The 19,099-nt window shown below is 35.5% G+C and overlaps 1 protein-coding gene across 2 annotated transcripts in view; it reads left to right on the top strand.

Annotated features, from left to right (window-relative positions):
- Positions 1-17,723, top strand: part of CCSER1 (coiled-coil serine rich protein 1) — a 1,509,256-nt gene extending 1,491,533 nt beyond the window's left edge. For both annotated transcript variants that reach the window (XM_055435111.2, XM_055435112.2), the window contains exon 11: positions 14,389-17,723. In XM_055435111.2, coding sequence (XP_055291086.2) covers positions 14,389-14,874 — 486 coding nt within the window. In that variant the 3' untranslated portion in view covers positions 14,875-17,723. The remainder of the gene's footprint in view (positions 1-14,388) is intronic.
- Positions 17,724-19,099: the final 1,376 nt, after the last annotated feature.

Raw genomic sequence — 19,099 nt, 5'->3', positions numbered from 1 at the left:
GCCATGCCCTCCTCCAGGGGATCTTCCCAACCTAAGGGTTGAATCCAGGTCTCCTGCATTGCAGGCAGATCCTTTACTCTCTGAGCCACCGGGGAAGCCCTAAGTGTTATTTGGTCTACCTTAAATGTTGCATGTTTCTGGAGGAAAATATAGCCAAAGCTAATACAAAATGGCTAGTAATCTAAAAATCACATTTGAATAACATCTTGAATACACGGTTTCTAGTTTGGGTATGTGTGTATGTACTTATTCGCTCGGCTGTGTCTGACTCTTTGCGACCCTGTGGATTGTAGCCTGCCACCAGGCTCCTCTGTCCATGGGAATTCTCTAGGCAAGAATACTAGAGCAGGTTGCCATGTCCTCCTCCAGGGGATCTTCCAAACCCAGAGATCCAACCCAGGTCTCCCATATCACAAGCTGATTTCTTTACTGTCTGAGTCACCAGGGAAGCCCAAGAATATTGCAGTGGGTAGCCTATCCCTTCTCCAGGGGATCTTCCCGACCCAGGAATCAAACTGGGATCTCCTGCATTGCAGGCAGATTCTTTATCAGCTAAGCTACCAAGGAATCTAAACTAAAATATTTAAATTCAAATAATGAAAGGATATTGTGAAAAATGAATCAATGAAGCCAGAGAGAAGCTTCAAGGATCTGGGATCCAGACTATTCTTTCCTTCTAACTACTTTGTTATGGCTGGGGTTAGGGAGGGGAGCAGAAGTGAGGTAAACTATTTGTCTACATCCTGTGTCCCTTTTTTCAACATCATTCTTACCTACTTACACAGTATTCACAGTTTCTGAATACCTCCTCTTCCAATTATTTCTTTCCAACCCTTTTCTTCAGGGATAATCTGATTCATACAAAGGTTTAAATGACTAATAATTTAATAACATTATACTTCAAGTTATCTGGAAACAATCTCCGCATGAAGTTTGAGTATAATTTATGTAATAAACTAAATTCAGAATTAATAAATGAGGAATATTTAAAAACCCTAGAGGAAGGAAACAACGATAAGATTCTAGTATCAACAAAGCAATTAGGTGGAGGAGTACTTATTTATTTTTTTGACAGAGCGACATGATAGTGTATATGACTTGGAATTCAAAGCCCTTATATTACTACTTGAATCCTCTTGAGTAAGCCAATTATTATTAAGAGCCTCAGTTTTCTATCTATAAAATAAAAGTGAGGTATTTGAAACAAGTTTTAATGTACAATTACAAGGATAAATTAAGATACTTTATGTGAAAGCAATCTGTAACATTTAAAGTATATGACAGATGAGATTCAATAATGGTATTGTTTGCAGTAGCTCCCAAATTCTATTATATTTCATTATGCATTGCCTTTGTTCAGTCGGTCAACCTTACTCTAAAAATAACTTGCTTTATATTATAAAAACCACGTGAACAATGTAAAATTCCTGAATTTTTATTTTGCTTTTTTTTTTAATTTAAAAATCTTTTTATTTTGTATTGTGGTATAGTTAATTAACAATGTTATGATAGTTTCAGGTGAATATTGAAGGGACTCAGCCATACATATACATGGATACAAGGATATATATTTTACTTCCTTTCTCATGTTATCTCATAGATTAGATAAGTAATGGCTTACTTTTAGGAGTCTCCCAGCAGAGCTTATGGGGTAAAATATCTCATAAGATAGAATTATTTAAGCAAAGCATTTAGAACTCTCATTATTAAATCAGTATGATTATGCATATATATATATATATGTACTAGAATACAAGATAGGATAGATTCTTAATTATATTACATAGGTAGATTTATTGGATACAATAAGTTTTTCCATCTTGTTAATCTATAGCAAATGGCTATAAAGCCTTTGAATTATTCACAAAAAAGACACTGTGAATAAAAATATTTTTGTGATTTTCTAATATACTCTCAAGAAACACTGTACTATCTGAAGACCTAAATAGACATTTTTTAAATATAAATTTATTTTAATTGGAGGCTAATTACTTTACAATATTGTATTGGTTTTGCCATACATTGACATGAATCCACCCCGGGTGTACATGTGTTCCGCATTCTGAACCCCCCACCCATCTCCCTCCCCATCCCATCCTTCTGGGTCATCCCAGTGCACCAGCCCCAAGCACCCTTTTATTCAGAGAAGATATACAGAGGCCAATAGGCACATGAAAAGATGCTCATCAAAATTAATTATTAGAGACATGCAAATCAAATCTATGAGGAAGTACCAACTTACATCAATCAGAACAGCCATTATTAAAATGTCTACAAATAACAAATGCTGGAGAGGATGTGGAGAAAAGGGACCTACCAGTAAATTGGCACAGCCACTGTGGAAAACAGTATGGAAGTTCCTCAAAAAGACTAAAAATAGAGTAATGATTCAGCAGTCCCACTCCTGGGCATAAATCCAAACAAAGCTATAATTTGTAAAGATACATCCACCCCAATGTTCACTGCTGCACTATTTACAAATAACCAAGACATAGAAACAACCAAAATGTCCCTCAACAGATGAGTGGATAAGAAGATATGGTTCATAAACACAATGAGATACTACTCAGCCATAAAATGAATAAAATAATGCCATTTGCAGCAACGTGGATAAACCTAGAGTTTATCATAATAAGTGAAGTAAGCCACAAAGAGAAATACCATATGATATCACTTATATGTGGAATCTAAAATAAAACACCAATGAACATTTTTACGGAACAGAAACAGATTCACAGATACAGAAAACCGATTTGTGGTTGTCAAGGGGGAAGAGAGGTGAGGAAGGGAAGGATTGGAAGTTTGGGATTAGAAGGTGCAAACTATTCTATATAGGATTGATATAAACAATAATGTCCTACCGTTCAGCACAGGACCCTATATTCAATATCCTGTGATAAAAAACAGGGGAAAAGAATATCTATAATAATTAATTTGTTATACAGCAGAAATTAACACAACATTGTTAACCTACTATATTTCAATAAAATTTTAAATAAAAGAGTGCCATCTAATATGTGCCAGATATTGGGCATCTGCCTATCTAAACAAGAGATTCATTTTTCATGTTGTTACAGTTAAACCACAGTAACTGTACACTATTTTGTATTCCTATGCAAACACATTAAAATTATTCTCTACTCCTTTCTCTTCAGTTCAGTTCAGTTCAGTCGCTCAGTCGTGTCCGACTCTTTGCGACCCCATGAATCACAGCACGCCAGGCCTCCCTGTCCATCACCAACTCCTGGAATTCACTCAAACTCATGTCCATTGAGTTGGTGATGCCATCCAGCCATCTCATTCTCTGTCGTCCCCTTCTCCTCCTGCCCCCAATCCCTCCCAGCATTAGAATCTTTTCCAGTGAGTCAACTTGTTGCATGAGTTGGCCAAAGTATTGGAGTTTCAGTTTAGCATCAGTCCTTGCAATGAACACCCAGGACTGATCTCCTTTAGAATGGACTGGTTGTATCTCCTTGCAGTCCAAGGGACTCTCAAGAGTCCTCTCCAGCACCACAGTTCAAAAGCATCAATTCTTTGGCAATCAGCTTTCTTCACAGTCCAACTCTCACATCCATACATGACCATGGGAAAAACCATAGCTTTGACTAGACGGACCTTGGACATATAAAATTAGCTTAAACACTCACTTAGTCTTTTATTTAGAAATCACACTTCTCTGGAGTATCACTTGTGCAGAATTACACTTTTTTAGATTTCTTCTGAATTGAATCCTTAATCATTCACCCTTATTGCTACTATAAGCACAGATTGTTTGAAATTCTCATTTAAATAAATATTTTATTAAAAACAATTATTCACACTGAATGGGTTACAACACACACATATTAGTTCTAAAGACAACTCATTGTTTTTCCTCAGAATTTTGTTCTTTCCAGAGTCATTTACTCTAGTTATAAACAGAACAGCCCTACTGGCTGTGGGAAAACTGTTGCATGCGTTCACTTTTCTCAGGAGAAGTAGATGCCTTGGTCTTCCTCTCTCAGGATCTGGGCCTTTAGCTGACATTAACATTCACCTTGCTTATCATATACATGTCCTCTAACCCTGGGTGAATCCTAAATGCCCACCAGGAGGATTTAGTTTCCCCTAAGGAATTTAAGAGTGAGACTGAGTCAGAAAAAGTAATTTAACTCCAGACAATTTCCTCTTGGTAATTTGTGCTATCTGAAAATAGTAGGTCTTGTCTGCCAGAAACTTTGAATGTTTCTTTTTGGTTATTACTTCAACTTATGACAAAGCTTCCTGCTGCCAAAGCAGTAACTACTTCTCTGTACAATCTCTGTGGTAGAGTGTTTCTAGACCTTTAAGAAAAATCCTTCTTTATCACTGAAAACAGATTCAACATCTAAGGGTAAAAACAGATGCAGCAATGTGCCAACACTTCTGTGGAGAAATGTCCTGTATTTATAACTGCTTTAAAAATCCTATTCCTCAGTGATGATAGGAAAAGGACAGTTGTTTTTAATAAATATGGCTTGACTTTATACTGACATTTAAGTGGTTGTTATTGACGAAGAGGCACATTTCAGGTCTACCGATTTACCCCATGCTAATATATTATGTAGTGAAAACTAAAAATTTGCTTTTTAAGTAGTTCATGACATTCCATTAGCATTCCTCCGTGTGGAGAAAGTTTTTTTTTTAAGACAAAACCTTTGGATTTTATGCACCATGCTGTGTTTTTTATTGTTATCGTTGAGCAAGATTTATATTTATACATGTTTCCAATGTTTATTAGTACATTTCGTTGGGTTAGTAAATGAGTTAATATTTTTTTAAATTGTTAATTGTAAAGGCCCAGAAGAGTGTCTAATGTATTTGTGAAGTAAAGTAAAAATTACAAAAGCTTAATTTCACTCTCCTAGTGGCTGTAAATGATTTTTATAAAAAAGGATAGTAGTATATATGACTTTTATTTTCAGAGATACTGCATTGGTCACTTTTATTTGCCTGATTTAGAGAAGCATTATTGCTCAGGCTGGTAATTCTCAACTGGGGACAGTTATACCTTTCAGGAGACTTTGGCACTGTCTGGAGACATTTCTGTTTGTCATAACTGGGTGCAGCTGCACCTGGCACCTACAAGGAGAGGCAAAGGAACATGATAAGCAGCCTGTGATTCACTGGGCAGTCCCCTACAACAGAAAATATATAATCCCCAATATAAATAGTGCTGAGGCTGAGAAACCCATGGCTTAGAGCTTGAGTTCTAATTCACATTATGCTGTCCACTAAATCCTGGAATCCTGGTAGGATTTAAGTGTAAGAGTTTCAGTTTCTTTGTCATTAAATGGGTATAATATAATAATAGCGATTGAAAGTTATTAATACATGAAACATAGCGCATAACTTGGCACATTGTAAATGGTCACTCAGTCTTAGCTATTATTATAAATAAGATCTGAGGTAAAGTGATTTATCTGCTGTCTAATCATTTTTCTAAACCTAATTATCTGCTCTCTTGAGTTTAGTATATTTAAGAATTCTTTCCCACCTTAGATCTTTTCACTATCAGGCATCAATAGACAACTAGGTCTTAAAAACATTCATCACTGCCTTACTGCATTTTTGTTGTTGTACATTAATTTTGTTCTGTCTTGTTCAAGATTCAAGGCTTGCTTAGAATTTCATAAAGGCAAATAATCCTTTCTCAAGAATGTGAATCCTACAATTGTCTTTTCCTTGGATTCATTTTAATTCACTATATGCAACTCAGTTCTCTAATAGGCTCAGGGTAAAGTCAACTGTGGACTTCATTAAAACTAAATTAGAAACTAGCATGATGGAATTCTATCAAGAAAGATTTTCGTCTCCTTAAAGAGTGGAGTCCATAGATAGTGGTACAGCTTTTGTTTGGAACACTATAGAACCCATCCTCTGAAAGCTGGACAAGAGAGTTTCCTTTAAGGTGCATGCATCGATGGGAAGGGGACTATGTACAGAATGTGTTAAGTGTTAGTCACTCAGTTGTGCCGGACTCTTTGCAACCCCAAGGACTGCAGCCCAGCAGGCTCCTCTGTCCATGGGTTTTTCCAGGCAAGGATACTGAAGTGGTTTGCCATTTCCTTATCCAATGAACAGAATACTTCCTTTTAATTCTTCTCTAAAATGTGTCACAATGTTGATTTATCCTTTATTTAAGAGAACTTATAAACATTACTAAAGAAAGGATGTGACAGAGGTCTCTATGTCTGTCTCCAGGGATTAATGAATAGAAAGAAAATAATAGTGAAGATCAAGTTTAGATTGAAGATACAATGAGGAAACTCAATACACACCATGACAGGTGTTGAAGTATTCCAGTTTGCATTTTAGAAGCAAATTTGCTCACACTTTGGGTAAAAAGGGATTTATAGGCAAAATTTATTTCATTACTGTATATTTACAGTAATGAAAATGGAGATTATTACACTGAACACTTATTTACAGATTTTAATATTTTACTCAATGAGCAATAATATTGTACATGTCTTTATTCAAAGCGCTCTTCATATATGTAATCATATTTTACAGTACATAGAGATGGCTTCTTGAGATCACTGAATTAAAAGTTTATATTATTCTGCCTGTAGATTTATGTATTGATATATTTTAGTAATTAAGAGAATATATTACTGTAGAGTGTTCTGTCCTTTATTCTGCTGCCTCAACTCATGCCTTCGTCATTTATTTTCTTCACTAATGAAGTGACCTGTTCAGTTAATCTTCAGGTTACAAGACTTGTGTCAAATGGGGTCTCAGTCATCTGTTGTATCTATATTTTAAGTAACATTGCTACCACTACTCAAGCATCAAAATTTATTATTTTTATAAATTAAACTAGATTCTGATAATTCTCTTTTTATTACTGAATCCAAAATGTTTGCATAAATGGAAGATAAAGACTGAGTTAAAGAGATTTTATTGGGAGTATTTCCATAACCCAGGTTTTGACTAAGGAAATGTCTCTGTGTGTCATGTTGACACATGGAGTAGAGAGAGATTAAGAAGTGCTGCTGTACAATAGCTCCTTTTTAATTCATTTTCTACAGTATTGAAAAAATGTACTGCAAGAGATTTTTTTCCATTTGCTTTGATATCTAGTGCTTTAGATATGGCGTCATGTTGCTTTTGTGGCTATGAAAGGTTTGTTATTTCTTCCAGGTATATTTTATAGTAACATATATGTCTTGCTTTTTATTGGGGAAAGTACAATTAAAGGGGGGTTGAAGCTACAAAAACATCCCTGAAAAGTTGACATTCCCCACTGCTTTCAAGAAAGGAGGTAAAATATATACCTTGGTAGTTTATGATTCAGGTAATATATCAGTTCATAAAGATCAAAGTAATCAGCTCATCTACTAGAGAAAAATGTCAAGCAAAAGAAAATTTCATATTAGATATTTTTTCCTTACTGATAAAACTTATGATTGTCGATTCTTCTCTGGACTATATAATTATCAAGGAGTTACTGGTAAATGCCAGGCACTATTGGGAGCAGTGGATTCAGCATTAAACACGGCAAGCAATGTCCCTGACCTTATGAAACTTTTATTTTAGTTGGCTTGGGTGTAGAAGTAAGTAGGCATCAAAGTGTCTATTCTTGAATGTAAAACATACAGTATTCTGCATTGTATGTTTTACTTCCTTGATTGAGAAGCTCATTAGTAGGAAACCATGAACCTTATTCAGGAGGCAAGTTCTTGGTATCAGTTACCCAGTTTACTCCTGCTATAAGAACTCTGACCAGTGATAATTTTGGCTCACCTCACATACTTTCATATACATATGTTGCTGCTGCTGCTTCTAAGTCACTTCAGTCGTGTCCGACTCTGTGTGACCCCATAGACGGAAGCCCACCAGGCTCCCCCGTCCCTGGGATTCTCCAGGCAAGAACACTGGAGTGGGTTGCCATTTCCTTCTCCAATACATATGTTGTTTACATTCAAATTATGTTATTGTCAGTAACCTTTATGATTTGTTAAAATACTATTTAATATTAGCAATTTTTCTAATACCTTTTTTCTAGCTAGTTATTAGGAATTATTTCAGGTATATATTTTCATTCAGGAACAATTCTAGTTGTAATACAATATTTTGGGTTAAGTAGAGAACATTTGCAGAAAAATATATCTTAAAATAATCAGTCATATGCTAAGTTTTAATCTATGTGATAAATTAGGAAGTCATTGCGTGATAACATTTTGGCAATTACTGGTATAGGCCACACACATGAAAAAAAATTCAGAAAAAAAGTAAAAAATTAATTGCTGAATGAAACATGACTCCTCTCCTTGTTAACTCTGTCATTGTGACAGCCTGTCTCAATGAAAATTGGGCTATGCACAGTGGCATGATTACTGTATGTCCACTTTGTATCAGATATCAGGCAATGTTTAAATGCCATAAAAACCCCTGAAATCAGGATAAATCTTGAAGTTAATGCTTTCAACCATGTCGCAGTGGAGTACATGTGGATTTTTATCTTAGTTTCACATTGTCCTTTCTTAGATGCAGTTATGTGCAGTGTTTGCATTACATGTATTAAGTTACCAATAATATCTTCAAAAAATTTCTACTATGATTTGGTTTTATAGCAAATATTATTTTGTATGTAACTTTTATTAGTGAAAAAAATGTATATTGTTTCCTTCAATTCCATATCCTCTCTAAATTAAAAACCAAATGCTTTATCAAAAGAAAGAATATACTCACACATAAATGAAGTTGTATCATTGAGACAAATGCAAAAGGACTATCTATCAAATCTAAGAAAGGAAAGTGGAGAAGAAGAAATTGGAATCACTGCAGCCAAATACATGTGTGTGTGTGTGTGTGTATAGTGTGGCCAAACACATTTGGAATTAAGGAGATATTTCCTGTGTTTGTCTATACAGAATAAACTATATTCTTAAATGTAGACTTTTAGAACCGGGATAAAATTGAATAAATTTTAGAGTTTCTTCAATATCTAATCTTTGTCTTCATTTTTGCCATCTCTTTCAATAGGCTTGAAAACAATGCCCAGAAAAATTAATTTATTCATCGAAGTTCACAAATTCTATAGCAACATACACAAGATTACAGTCTCTTGCTGAGGTTCAGGGTTCTTTCCATTATGCCAAATTATTGATTACCAATGTCCAATAGCTTTTTGATACAAGAGTGTAAGGTTCACAAACACTTGCTTAACTTCAGGACAATTCTGAGGAGTCATCCTAGCTTCAGATCTTCCTCTGTGATTACCTGAGATAGTTTAATTGAATAGAGTTTAACTTCTGCCTCTGCAGACTCTGCTTCCTTCATTACCCAACAGGTACTCTACTTATTTTTGTTGCTCTCATCAAGATAACTGCTTCAGATGTGATATTAGGTATTTTATATAAGGTAGTTCATTGAATCTTAACAATAATTCTGTACACAGGTACAGGTATGAAGATAAATCTTTCTTTCACAAATGAGGTAACTGGAGATTTGGGAAAGATAAGTTACTTGCCATGGTCATTTAGCTAGAAACTGATTCTGGTTGACTCTGCTGCTGCTAAGTAGCTTCAGTCATGTCCGACTCTCTGCGACCCCATAGACAGCAGCCCACCAGGCTCCCCCAAACCTGTGATTCTTCAAGCAAGAATACTGGAGTTGGTTGCCATTTCCTTCTCCAATGCATGAAAGTGAAAAGTGAAAGTGAAGTCACTCAGTCGTTACCGATCCTCAGTGACCCCATGGACTGCAGCCTAACAGGCTCCTCTGTCCATGGGATTTTCCAGGCAAGAGTACTAGACTGGGGTGCCATTGCCTTCTCCTGGTTGATTCTCTCATTAGACTTCAAAGCTAAATGTAGGAGCTTGTTCTCTTATAAAGAGTACCATTTCCCATTATATAATGTGAAGAAAGCTGATCGCCGAAGAATTGATGCTTTTGAACTGTGGTGTTGGAGAAGACTCTTGAGAGTCCCTTATACTGCAAGGAGATCTAACCAGTCCATTCTAAAGGAGATCAATCCTGGATGTTCATTGGAGGGACTGATGCTAAAGCTGAAACTGCAATACTTTGGCCACCTCATGCGACGAGTTGACTCACTGGAAAAGACTCTGATGATGGGAAATGTTGGGGGCTGGAGGAGAAGGGGACGACAGAGAATGAGATGGCTGGATGGCATCACCAACTCTGTGGACATGAGTTTGAGTGTATTTCGGGAGTTGGTGATGAAAAGGGAGGCCTGGCGTGCTGTGATTCATGGGGTCGCGGAAAGTCGGACACGACTGAGAGACTGAACTGAACTGAATGTAGAACCTTGCTGTCAGTAGAGGTCAGTAAATATTTATCAGATCAGCAAAGGAACACTTCTATGTCTGACCACAAATTCATGCCATTAGCCCCAGAGCTGTGCAATCTCCCATGTACATCATGAGCCCTGGACTTAATGATGATCATCTCAAGAACTAAAAAAAAAACAAACTCTAAGGTGTCAAAAGCAAACTATGGTTAAAAAAAAAAAAAAGGAATGGGTGATTTAAATATGCTTTTTAAGAAATTGGAAGATCATTCATTTTCTTTCTTCTTGTGGTAGATGCTCATGTCCCTTGTAGGTATCAGAATTTGTACCAGAGAAGGAGCACTGAAGCTGCCTCTGGGATTGACGTATTTGTTCCCTTTCAATATGTCTTATTAAAACTGCATATTCAATTTAATGGAATATCCCAGGAGGGTTAAAATGATCACAAAAAGTAAACGATGAACATTTCTCCAAATGTAATGTTAAAGTAATGGAAAAGTTTCCACTCCTCTTCTCAACTTTCCTAGGCAGTCAGACAGTCAGTCAGACAGTCAGTCAGTCAGTCAGTTCAGTCGCTCAGTCATGTCCAACTCTTTGTGACCCCATGGGCTGCAGCACGCCAGGTCTCCCTGTTCATCACCAACTTCCAGAGTTTACTCAAACTCATGTCCATAGAGTCAGTGATGCCATCCAACCATCTCATTCTTTGTCGTCCCCGTCTCCTCCTGCCTTCAATCTTTCCCAGCATCAGGGTCTTTTCCAAGGAGTCAGTACGCATCAGCTGAAGGTATATAAATAGGAATATTTTTATAATGAATTTAGCATTGTCTCTTTTTTCTGAAACAAACTTTTTTTCTCAGAGTATTTTACTCCCATGGTTTTTCTAACATTTGGATATGACAATAAGCGTGTTTGAAGATCTGTCAATAACTGATTCTATGGTTATGTAGGTATCTTATAGAAGTTGAGTCACAAAGATGAAGAGAAAATGAAATCTCACATTCCCATGTTGGTCCAAATACCTACATTATGGAAAAGAGTCAAGAAAATGCCAGAAAATTTTCTGAAAAATGAATCAAAATATTTTATTTTCTTACTCCCAAGAAAAGTTCCAAAACATCTTCTGTAAGTCATACAATGTTTCCTTCAACCAACCAGTTAACCAGCCTATGTTTACTGAAAATCAATGGAAGAGTTAAAATGGCAAATTAGAAGTAATGGAGAGGTTCTGGTATAAGTAATCAGAAATCAAAAACTGCAAACATTTAAAAAAATTTTTAAAGATATGATTAGCAAAATGTCTCAATCTGAAATCACTATGTATAAGGACACCTGTAAGTTCCCCTAAGAGACCTCAGTTTTACAAAAAAAAAATTTGGAGGTTCATCTCAGTAATGATAATGTAGAAGCACCAGTTTAATTTACAGTATGGTTCTGCATATGGAATTTATTTTAGAAAAATGTGATACATTTTAGAAATATTCCCATGGGAATACTGGGAGAGAGAATGAATTGGTGTTTAATCAAGCAGACTGTAATCCTGCACTATCTGTAGAATATTAACTCACTCTGCTTCAGTGTTCTAATCTGTATAATGGAACTAACAGAAGCTACCTCAAAAGACTCTTGTGAGGGATACATATGTAAGGGCAGGAGAAAAATGCTTGTCATATAATACATCCTCTATAAACATATCATATCAAGCAGAGAAACTTTTTCAGAAAATATTTATTAAATGCTTAATATGTACCAGAAAATTGGGTCAGAAGGCTTAGCCTGGATATAGGAGAAGCAGATGAGCTGAGGTTGCCTCTTTGTGGTGTATCAGCAAGGACTTGAATTACAGGATATATGAAGAAAAACAGAAAGCAAAGATGATTTATAGATATTGGCCTGAAAATGGTACCATTATTGAGGAGAATTTTGGGTTAAGAATAAGTTGCAGAGTCAAGATCAAGTTTGTTTGTGTGTGTGTGTGTGTGTGTGTGTGTGTGTGTGTGTGTGTGTGTGAGACTAGGAATGTTACTTAGTCAAAGTGATGATGTCTTGAAAAGTAAATTAGGACTCAAAGAAGAGATCAGGCTTGGAGAAATGGCTTTCTAGGGAACAATGAAAAGATGGGTACTTAAAAACTATGCCATTTAGAGGTCAAGTACTCAGAGATTTTCACCGACCCTTTAGCATATCTTGTACTAGCCTATTGCCTTGTGCCCTATCTTCCTCTCTCAACTCTTTCTCCACTTTCCCCACCTTCTTTTAGCAATAATAAATCCTTCGTTTTTGCCACCAGAGCAGTAATCCAGCTAGTCTGTTTCTAGCTCAGTATATTTTTCTAAACCAAGACAGTGCTTTCTTCTAGAGGAATTCTGGTACCAGCTTGTAATCTTTGCTTCCCCTACCATATGATATGATAAGCTATGTCTTATTCCCGTCATTAGAGTACAAACTTCTTGTGAGAAAGAAGATGGATGTATACTCATGGACACAATTTTGATTAATAAAATGCATCTAAAATTCTAATAGCCAGGACACGGAAGCAACCTAGATGTCCATCTGCAGACGAATGGATAAGAAAGCTGTGGTACATATACACAATGGAGTATTACTCAGCCATTAAAAAGAATGCATTTGAATCAGTTCTAATGAGGTGGATGAAACTAGAGCCTATTATACAGAGTGAAGTAAGCCAGAAAGAAAAACACCACTACAGTATACTAACGCATATATATGGAATTTAGAAAGATGCAAATGATAACCCTGTATACAAGACAGCTAAAGAGACACAGATGTATAGAACAGTCTTTGGGACTCTGTGGGAGAGGGTGAGGGTGGGATGATTTGGGAGAATGGCATTGAAACATGTATGTTGTCATATTTGAAACGAATCACCACTTCAGGGTCGATACATGCTACAGGATGCTCAGGGCTGGTGTGTGGGGTTGACCCAGAGGGAGGATAAAGGGAGGAGGGAGGTGGGAGGGAGGTTCAGGAGGGGGAACTCATGTACACCCGGGGCGGATTCATGTCAATGTATGGCAAAACCAACCAATATAATATTGTAAAATAATTAGCCTCCAATAAAAAATAAATAAATAAGACTTAAAAAAAAAAAGTCTAAATGAAACACATGCTGAGATTTCTTCTATGTGCTCCCTGTAGGTCATTGGAGTGACCTTTCATTAGTTTCCTAAATTTTTAGGTTATCACTCTGCTGATACAAATTATTATATTGATAACTCTAAAACTCTGAGCACAGACTCATATATCATATTAAATCCAGTGAAAGATATAAAGCTTCATATATGGATGTTCATTACTTATAAAATAACATGTATTCTCTGAGAAAACTGAATAATTTAGGAAATTATGTAAACAAATTTCAAAATGCCTTTTTGTTCAACTCTGAGGAGAAATCAAGCTGTTAAATAACATCAAGAAACATTAAATGCATATTATTAAGTGAACAAAGTCGATCTGAAAAGACTACATTCTATATGAGTCCAAGTACATGACATTCTGAAAAAGCAAAACTATGGGGACAGTGGTTGCCAGTGGTGTGGGGAGGAGGGGAGAGATGAGTAGGCAGAGCACAGGGGACTTTTCGGGTGGTGAAAATACTCTGTTATGATAATATAATAATGGTTATATGTCATTATAAATATGTCCAAACTCATAGAATGTAGCACTCCAAGAGTGGACCTTAAGGTAAGCTGTGAACTTTGGATGATTATGATGTAGGTTCACCCTTGATAAAAAGTAACACCATCATGTTGCTAATGAGGGCAAATGTTGCATGAAAATCTCTATACCTTCCTCTCAGTATTGTTGCCAACTTAAAACTGCTGTTTAAACAAGTATTTTAATAAATGCTTCTTAGAGTCAAGATAGTTAACAGTGGTTAAATCACTCATTTGACCACTATTTATAGTAGGATTGTGCTGGGAAATTTAATCTAATAGAAAAGAGAAGAGAATTCTATTGGTGTTTTTCAAAGTCTGGTTGAAAACTTAGGGTTTTGAAAGCAAATGTGAAAATACCACTCTGTATTCTGTGTGTATGTTGTGAATGTACTTTTTTGACAGCGTCTTTTCTTTTCCATGTCTTTTTCATAGGCTACATATCGAAATCGAATTGTGAGCCAAAATCTCAGCACAAGGGACAGAAAAATAATGCATACTCCCACCGAGGACCATTTTAGATACCCAGCAGCAGACCAGACAAGCCCCTACAAAAGCAAGGCCTGCCAACTCCCCAATTTATGTCTAAGCAGCTTTTTGAAGGACAAAGAACTCGTCGAAGTTATCAAACACTCAAGGGGAACTTATGAAACCCTCACATCAGAAGTCACCCAGAATTTACGGGCCACTGTAGGGCAGAACTCTATGAAGCCAACAGCTAAGACGGAAGGGCTCACCACGTTCTCAGAGAAACCAAAGGACCAAGCTGCTGCGGCCGGGCAGCATTCAACCTTTACAGGAAGGTTTGGACAGCCGCCAAGAGGGCCAATCTCTTTACACATGTATAGCAGGAAGAATGTTTTCCTCCATCACAATTTACACACAACTGAGCTGCAGACTCTGGGCCAGCAGGATGGGTAATGAAATCACCCTATTCCTGTCTCTGGGTAGGATAAGATGGTTAGTGCTTCTCGTGCATAGCTCATGTTTAAATTTTCATGTATTTCTTATTACTTTTTAGTTTTAATTATAAACAAAGAATTTTACTGGTTTTTTTAAAAATTTTTTTTAGAATGAGGGTTCAAGCATGTGAATTGAATTAGGTTTAATAGCTTTGGAGACTTTATTATCTATATGTAAAATAAATGAGACCATCTCGCTGTTTTATACAGGCCATAAAATTTATCTTTTATCTTCATCAGTCACTGATATGCATTGAAGTTTCAGAAGGTAATATCAAATAGCACTCTGTTCACTTAATGGTGTTACTGTGAAAATAGATGTGAGGAATAAATAGATAAAGGAATTGTAAGAAATTTTAAATTACATAGTTAATAGAAAGAGAAAAAGAGGGATTTTAAAGTCTTATATTTGGTCGTGTATTTGTTTAAGAATGAAGCTTGCTTACATGTAACCCAGAGATGCGTCTGTCTCTCTATTACATACAGTCAAGCTTATCTTGCCATACGATTAAGGGGAAAATAGTATTTCTTTTATCCTCTGAATGTTTAGTTCACACTAGTTCACAAAGGATTTCAGACTGAGTAATTGCTAGCCAAATAAAGGATGACAGCTCTGCTCTTTGAAAAAATTTGCTTTTAGTTTTTGCTATTGATGTTGAAGTACTATGACATAAGACACTGAGGTGGGAATGTTGGCTAAATTTTGTCAAATGATGCAGAAAACATGACATGCTACACTCTTTGAGTCACTGTCTTGGTTCTATCACCTTAGTTTTTTACAATGTGAGGAAAGGAACACTCGCAGAAAATTATTTTACATCTTCCTTGTATTAGTGTATTTTTCACTTAATTTTTTTATCTGTGTCCAGTTTTGCTTTATATACATTAACCCATATCAATGACCACATGATGAATTGAGGAATAGAAAGTCAGTTTCTTGGTAGCCCAATTTACACTATTTTGTATATTCAGTCATCTAGATTTACAGGAAAAAGTAAAATGTATGGAAACTTTGGTGATTTGATCTTAGAAATAAGTCTGTAACAGGAATATTGAACTCATTTGATGGCAAATATGTCTCTTAAACAGACAAGGTGTAATGTTTTATATGCAAATGCACATGAGATAAATAATTCCTTTATGTTTAATTAATAGAGCTATATGCAGCTATATAAATAAATTAGTAAATAACTTTTAAATGACCAGTAGGAATCAGGGCAGCAGTTTTCTTACACAAAGATAAAAGCTGATTACTGAGTCCATAGTAGGCATAGTTTATGTAAATTGAAATTGTCACACCTGGTGCATGATATGACTCCCTTGCATTCTAACAGACAGCATTCATGAAATGAATAAGGGGAAACTGGGATAGCCATTTTAGCGTGGCATCTGACTAACCTGCTAAAATTAAAGCTTTGCTGAAATGCTCCTCCTAAATCAAAAGTGTATTTGAGCTCTGTGCTTTGGGGAAAAGACAGATATCCCCCTGTTAGCTTTAACTATTAAACTCTGACCACTTTTCAAACTTTGGTTAGAATTGATAAGAGTAAAGAGTTTAGTGGATACACTGTACTTATAATTTTGGTTTTCCAAAGGAGAACACATGTGCATCCAAGACAAATGTTTGCCAAATGTTTTCTTTCTTTGTGTATTTGTAATTCTGCCAAAAGAGAATAATGCATACTGCAATTTGCTTGGCTTAATGACACTGCAATCTAAAATTCTCATTATACTTTACACGTTATAATAATTCATTTGGATAGGCATTTTGGGCTGAATGGTATTTATGAAATGATAGAAAAATTATGATTATTAATTGTGGAATTCAGCTTCATTTGTCCTGAAAGTTGGTGTGTGTTACTAGAGTATTGGAAATCTGTAAATAAATTAGCATGGTAAAATAATCAAGGATTTTTTCCCAGGATATGGAAGAACTATGTATCACAAATAATGTTTTTGATTTGGACTTTGGAGTTTATAGTTTTGCTTTCCTGGAAGATAGACTTTTGAATTATACTTTGTAAAAAAAAATAATGTATTTAAGAAAATCTGTCATTTAATAGACATTTTAAGAGATGTTTTAAATGCTAGTATTTTCTTGAAAAACCTTTTTTAAAGCTGAAACATTCAAAAAGAAAACTTGGATTAAACAGTTCAATTTTAAAAGGAAGGATATTTTTTGGAAATATCATCTTAAAGCTGTTTTGTATCAGTATTTTCAGCATTGTTATAATATTATTTGTAATACTAAGTGTAACTCAGGCCTGGAGAAGTTGTAAGCCCACTATGCTAATGTACATCAGTAACTGTAAAACAGGGGATCTTTGTAAGTTTCTCTTGTGTATATAGAGTACTCACATGGGCATTCTTTCAACAAATTGATTTCTTTGTACTAAAATCTCTAGTTTTCTAAGACAGTTCCATGTATAAAAATGATTTATACATTTCTCCAAGGCAGTACATATCCAAAGACATGACACCAGGGGGAAAAAGTGCTTGTATTTCTGACGGAAGCAGTTGTCTTTTCTTTCCCTTCCTGTTTCTTCTGTGCATGTGTATGTGTAGCTAAGCCTAAGTAACTGTAAAATTTCTGCTGCAGATTTTCTCCTCTGAATTTAGAATGTGTTTTAAAGAACACTTAAGAAGAGATATTCCTTGAGAAAAAGCTGTTTCCACCTGAAATAAACTGTCTTCGTTTTTTAAATTATTGGAACATGCAATTATGTTTCTATGAACTTGGCAATTTTGTTTGAATAATTTTATGTGCTAACACAGTCACTGCAAAATTATTCTCTGTCAAACTGTATTCGCTCCCAAATTTCAAATAGGAAATTATTTGAAGCACCATAGTCTTTGTGCAGGTGACACCATGAAACTGTAGCTGCAGTGCTAAAGATGGGAATCTATCAATATCAATATGCTCAGGGTGAGGACATGGGGCCATGCATCATTTGTTTTGTTTTTTATTGGTTGAGACATAAATAAAAGAGCCAGCCACTAGTCAGCAATAAACATTGGTAGATGTGCTCATATTTACTTAAAATGTTTACAAAGATTTTCCTAATTTATGCGGGTTGATGACCTGGGTTTTACACCTGGTATTTTCCAAGATTTCATCCTAGCCTGATCATTAATTTTCTGAGTGTTAATAAATTCAAAGTAATTAATTGAATTCAAAGAAAATTCCACATTTTTTTTTTCACTTATCTCATGTGTGTTTCATAGGGATACTACTTCCCCTAAAAAGAGTTAAGATTTTCTTGATATTATCATGCATTTAAGGACCACATCCCCAAGATAAGTGATCATAGTCCACTAGTGCTCCCAAGACCTTTCTTAGCACCTTAGTTACTGATAGAATAGCAGGAGCAGTCTGGTGAGTACAATTTCTCCACAATTATCCACATCCATTATCACCTTTCTCGTTTTTAAGAAGTAATAACCCATTGTTGTGGGTAACCTGGAATACTGGGTGTAGTCTTGTAAACTTTATTTTGTTCCACATTTCTACTTTCAAAACTTTAAATTCCAAATATCTATAGAAGCAGAAAGTGCTTCAAAACAGCACGTATAACTCCACTCAATCACCATGCAAGTCAATGAGGAAAAAGAAAGGAAGATGACTGTTGAAGTGCAGTGTATGATTGCCCTTCTCATCCCTAAATCACACTCCCCATGACCTGAGATTTTCCTTGGTGATATATCTGTTTAAGTATAGCATTGATTCATTTATCCTAGTATTTTAATTGCATTCTGTGACTTGATTCTATTTAGGCCTTATTATCAAGTTTTTATTAATAGTATTTTTTTTAACCCCAAGAATTAATTAAATCAGAGATAAAATTTCTTTGGTAATTTACTCCCCCTAGAATTAAATTTTTTCCCTTGTTCTTTTTCCATGTGCTAATTTTAATCATGCCAACACTAGGCTATGTCTACACACATAGCAGGGATTATAGAAAATATGAACAATCTGGGTTCTTATAAAAAGCTGAATTGCACCATAGTATAAAAGAAAACATACAACAATGGAGTATTATTCAGCCATTAAAAAGAATACATTTGAATCAGTTCTAATGAGGTGCATGAAATTGGAGCCTATTATACAGAGTGAAGTAAGCCAGAAAGAAAAACACCAATACAGTATACTAATGCATATATATGGAATTTAGAAAGATGGTAAC

The sequence above is a fragment of the Moschus berezovskii genome, chromosome 5, assembly GCF_049115385.1.
Source record: "Moschus berezovskii isolate FMDL1 chromosome 5, NW_MosBer_1.0, whole genome shotgun sequence".
In the NCBI taxonomy this organism is placed as follows: domain Eukaryota; kingdom Metazoa; phylum Chordata; class Mammalia; order Artiodactyla; family Moschidae; genus Moschus; species Moschus berezovskii.
Note: the sequence above shows the minus strand (reverse complement) of the source record. Positions and strands in the feature narration are given on the sequence as shown.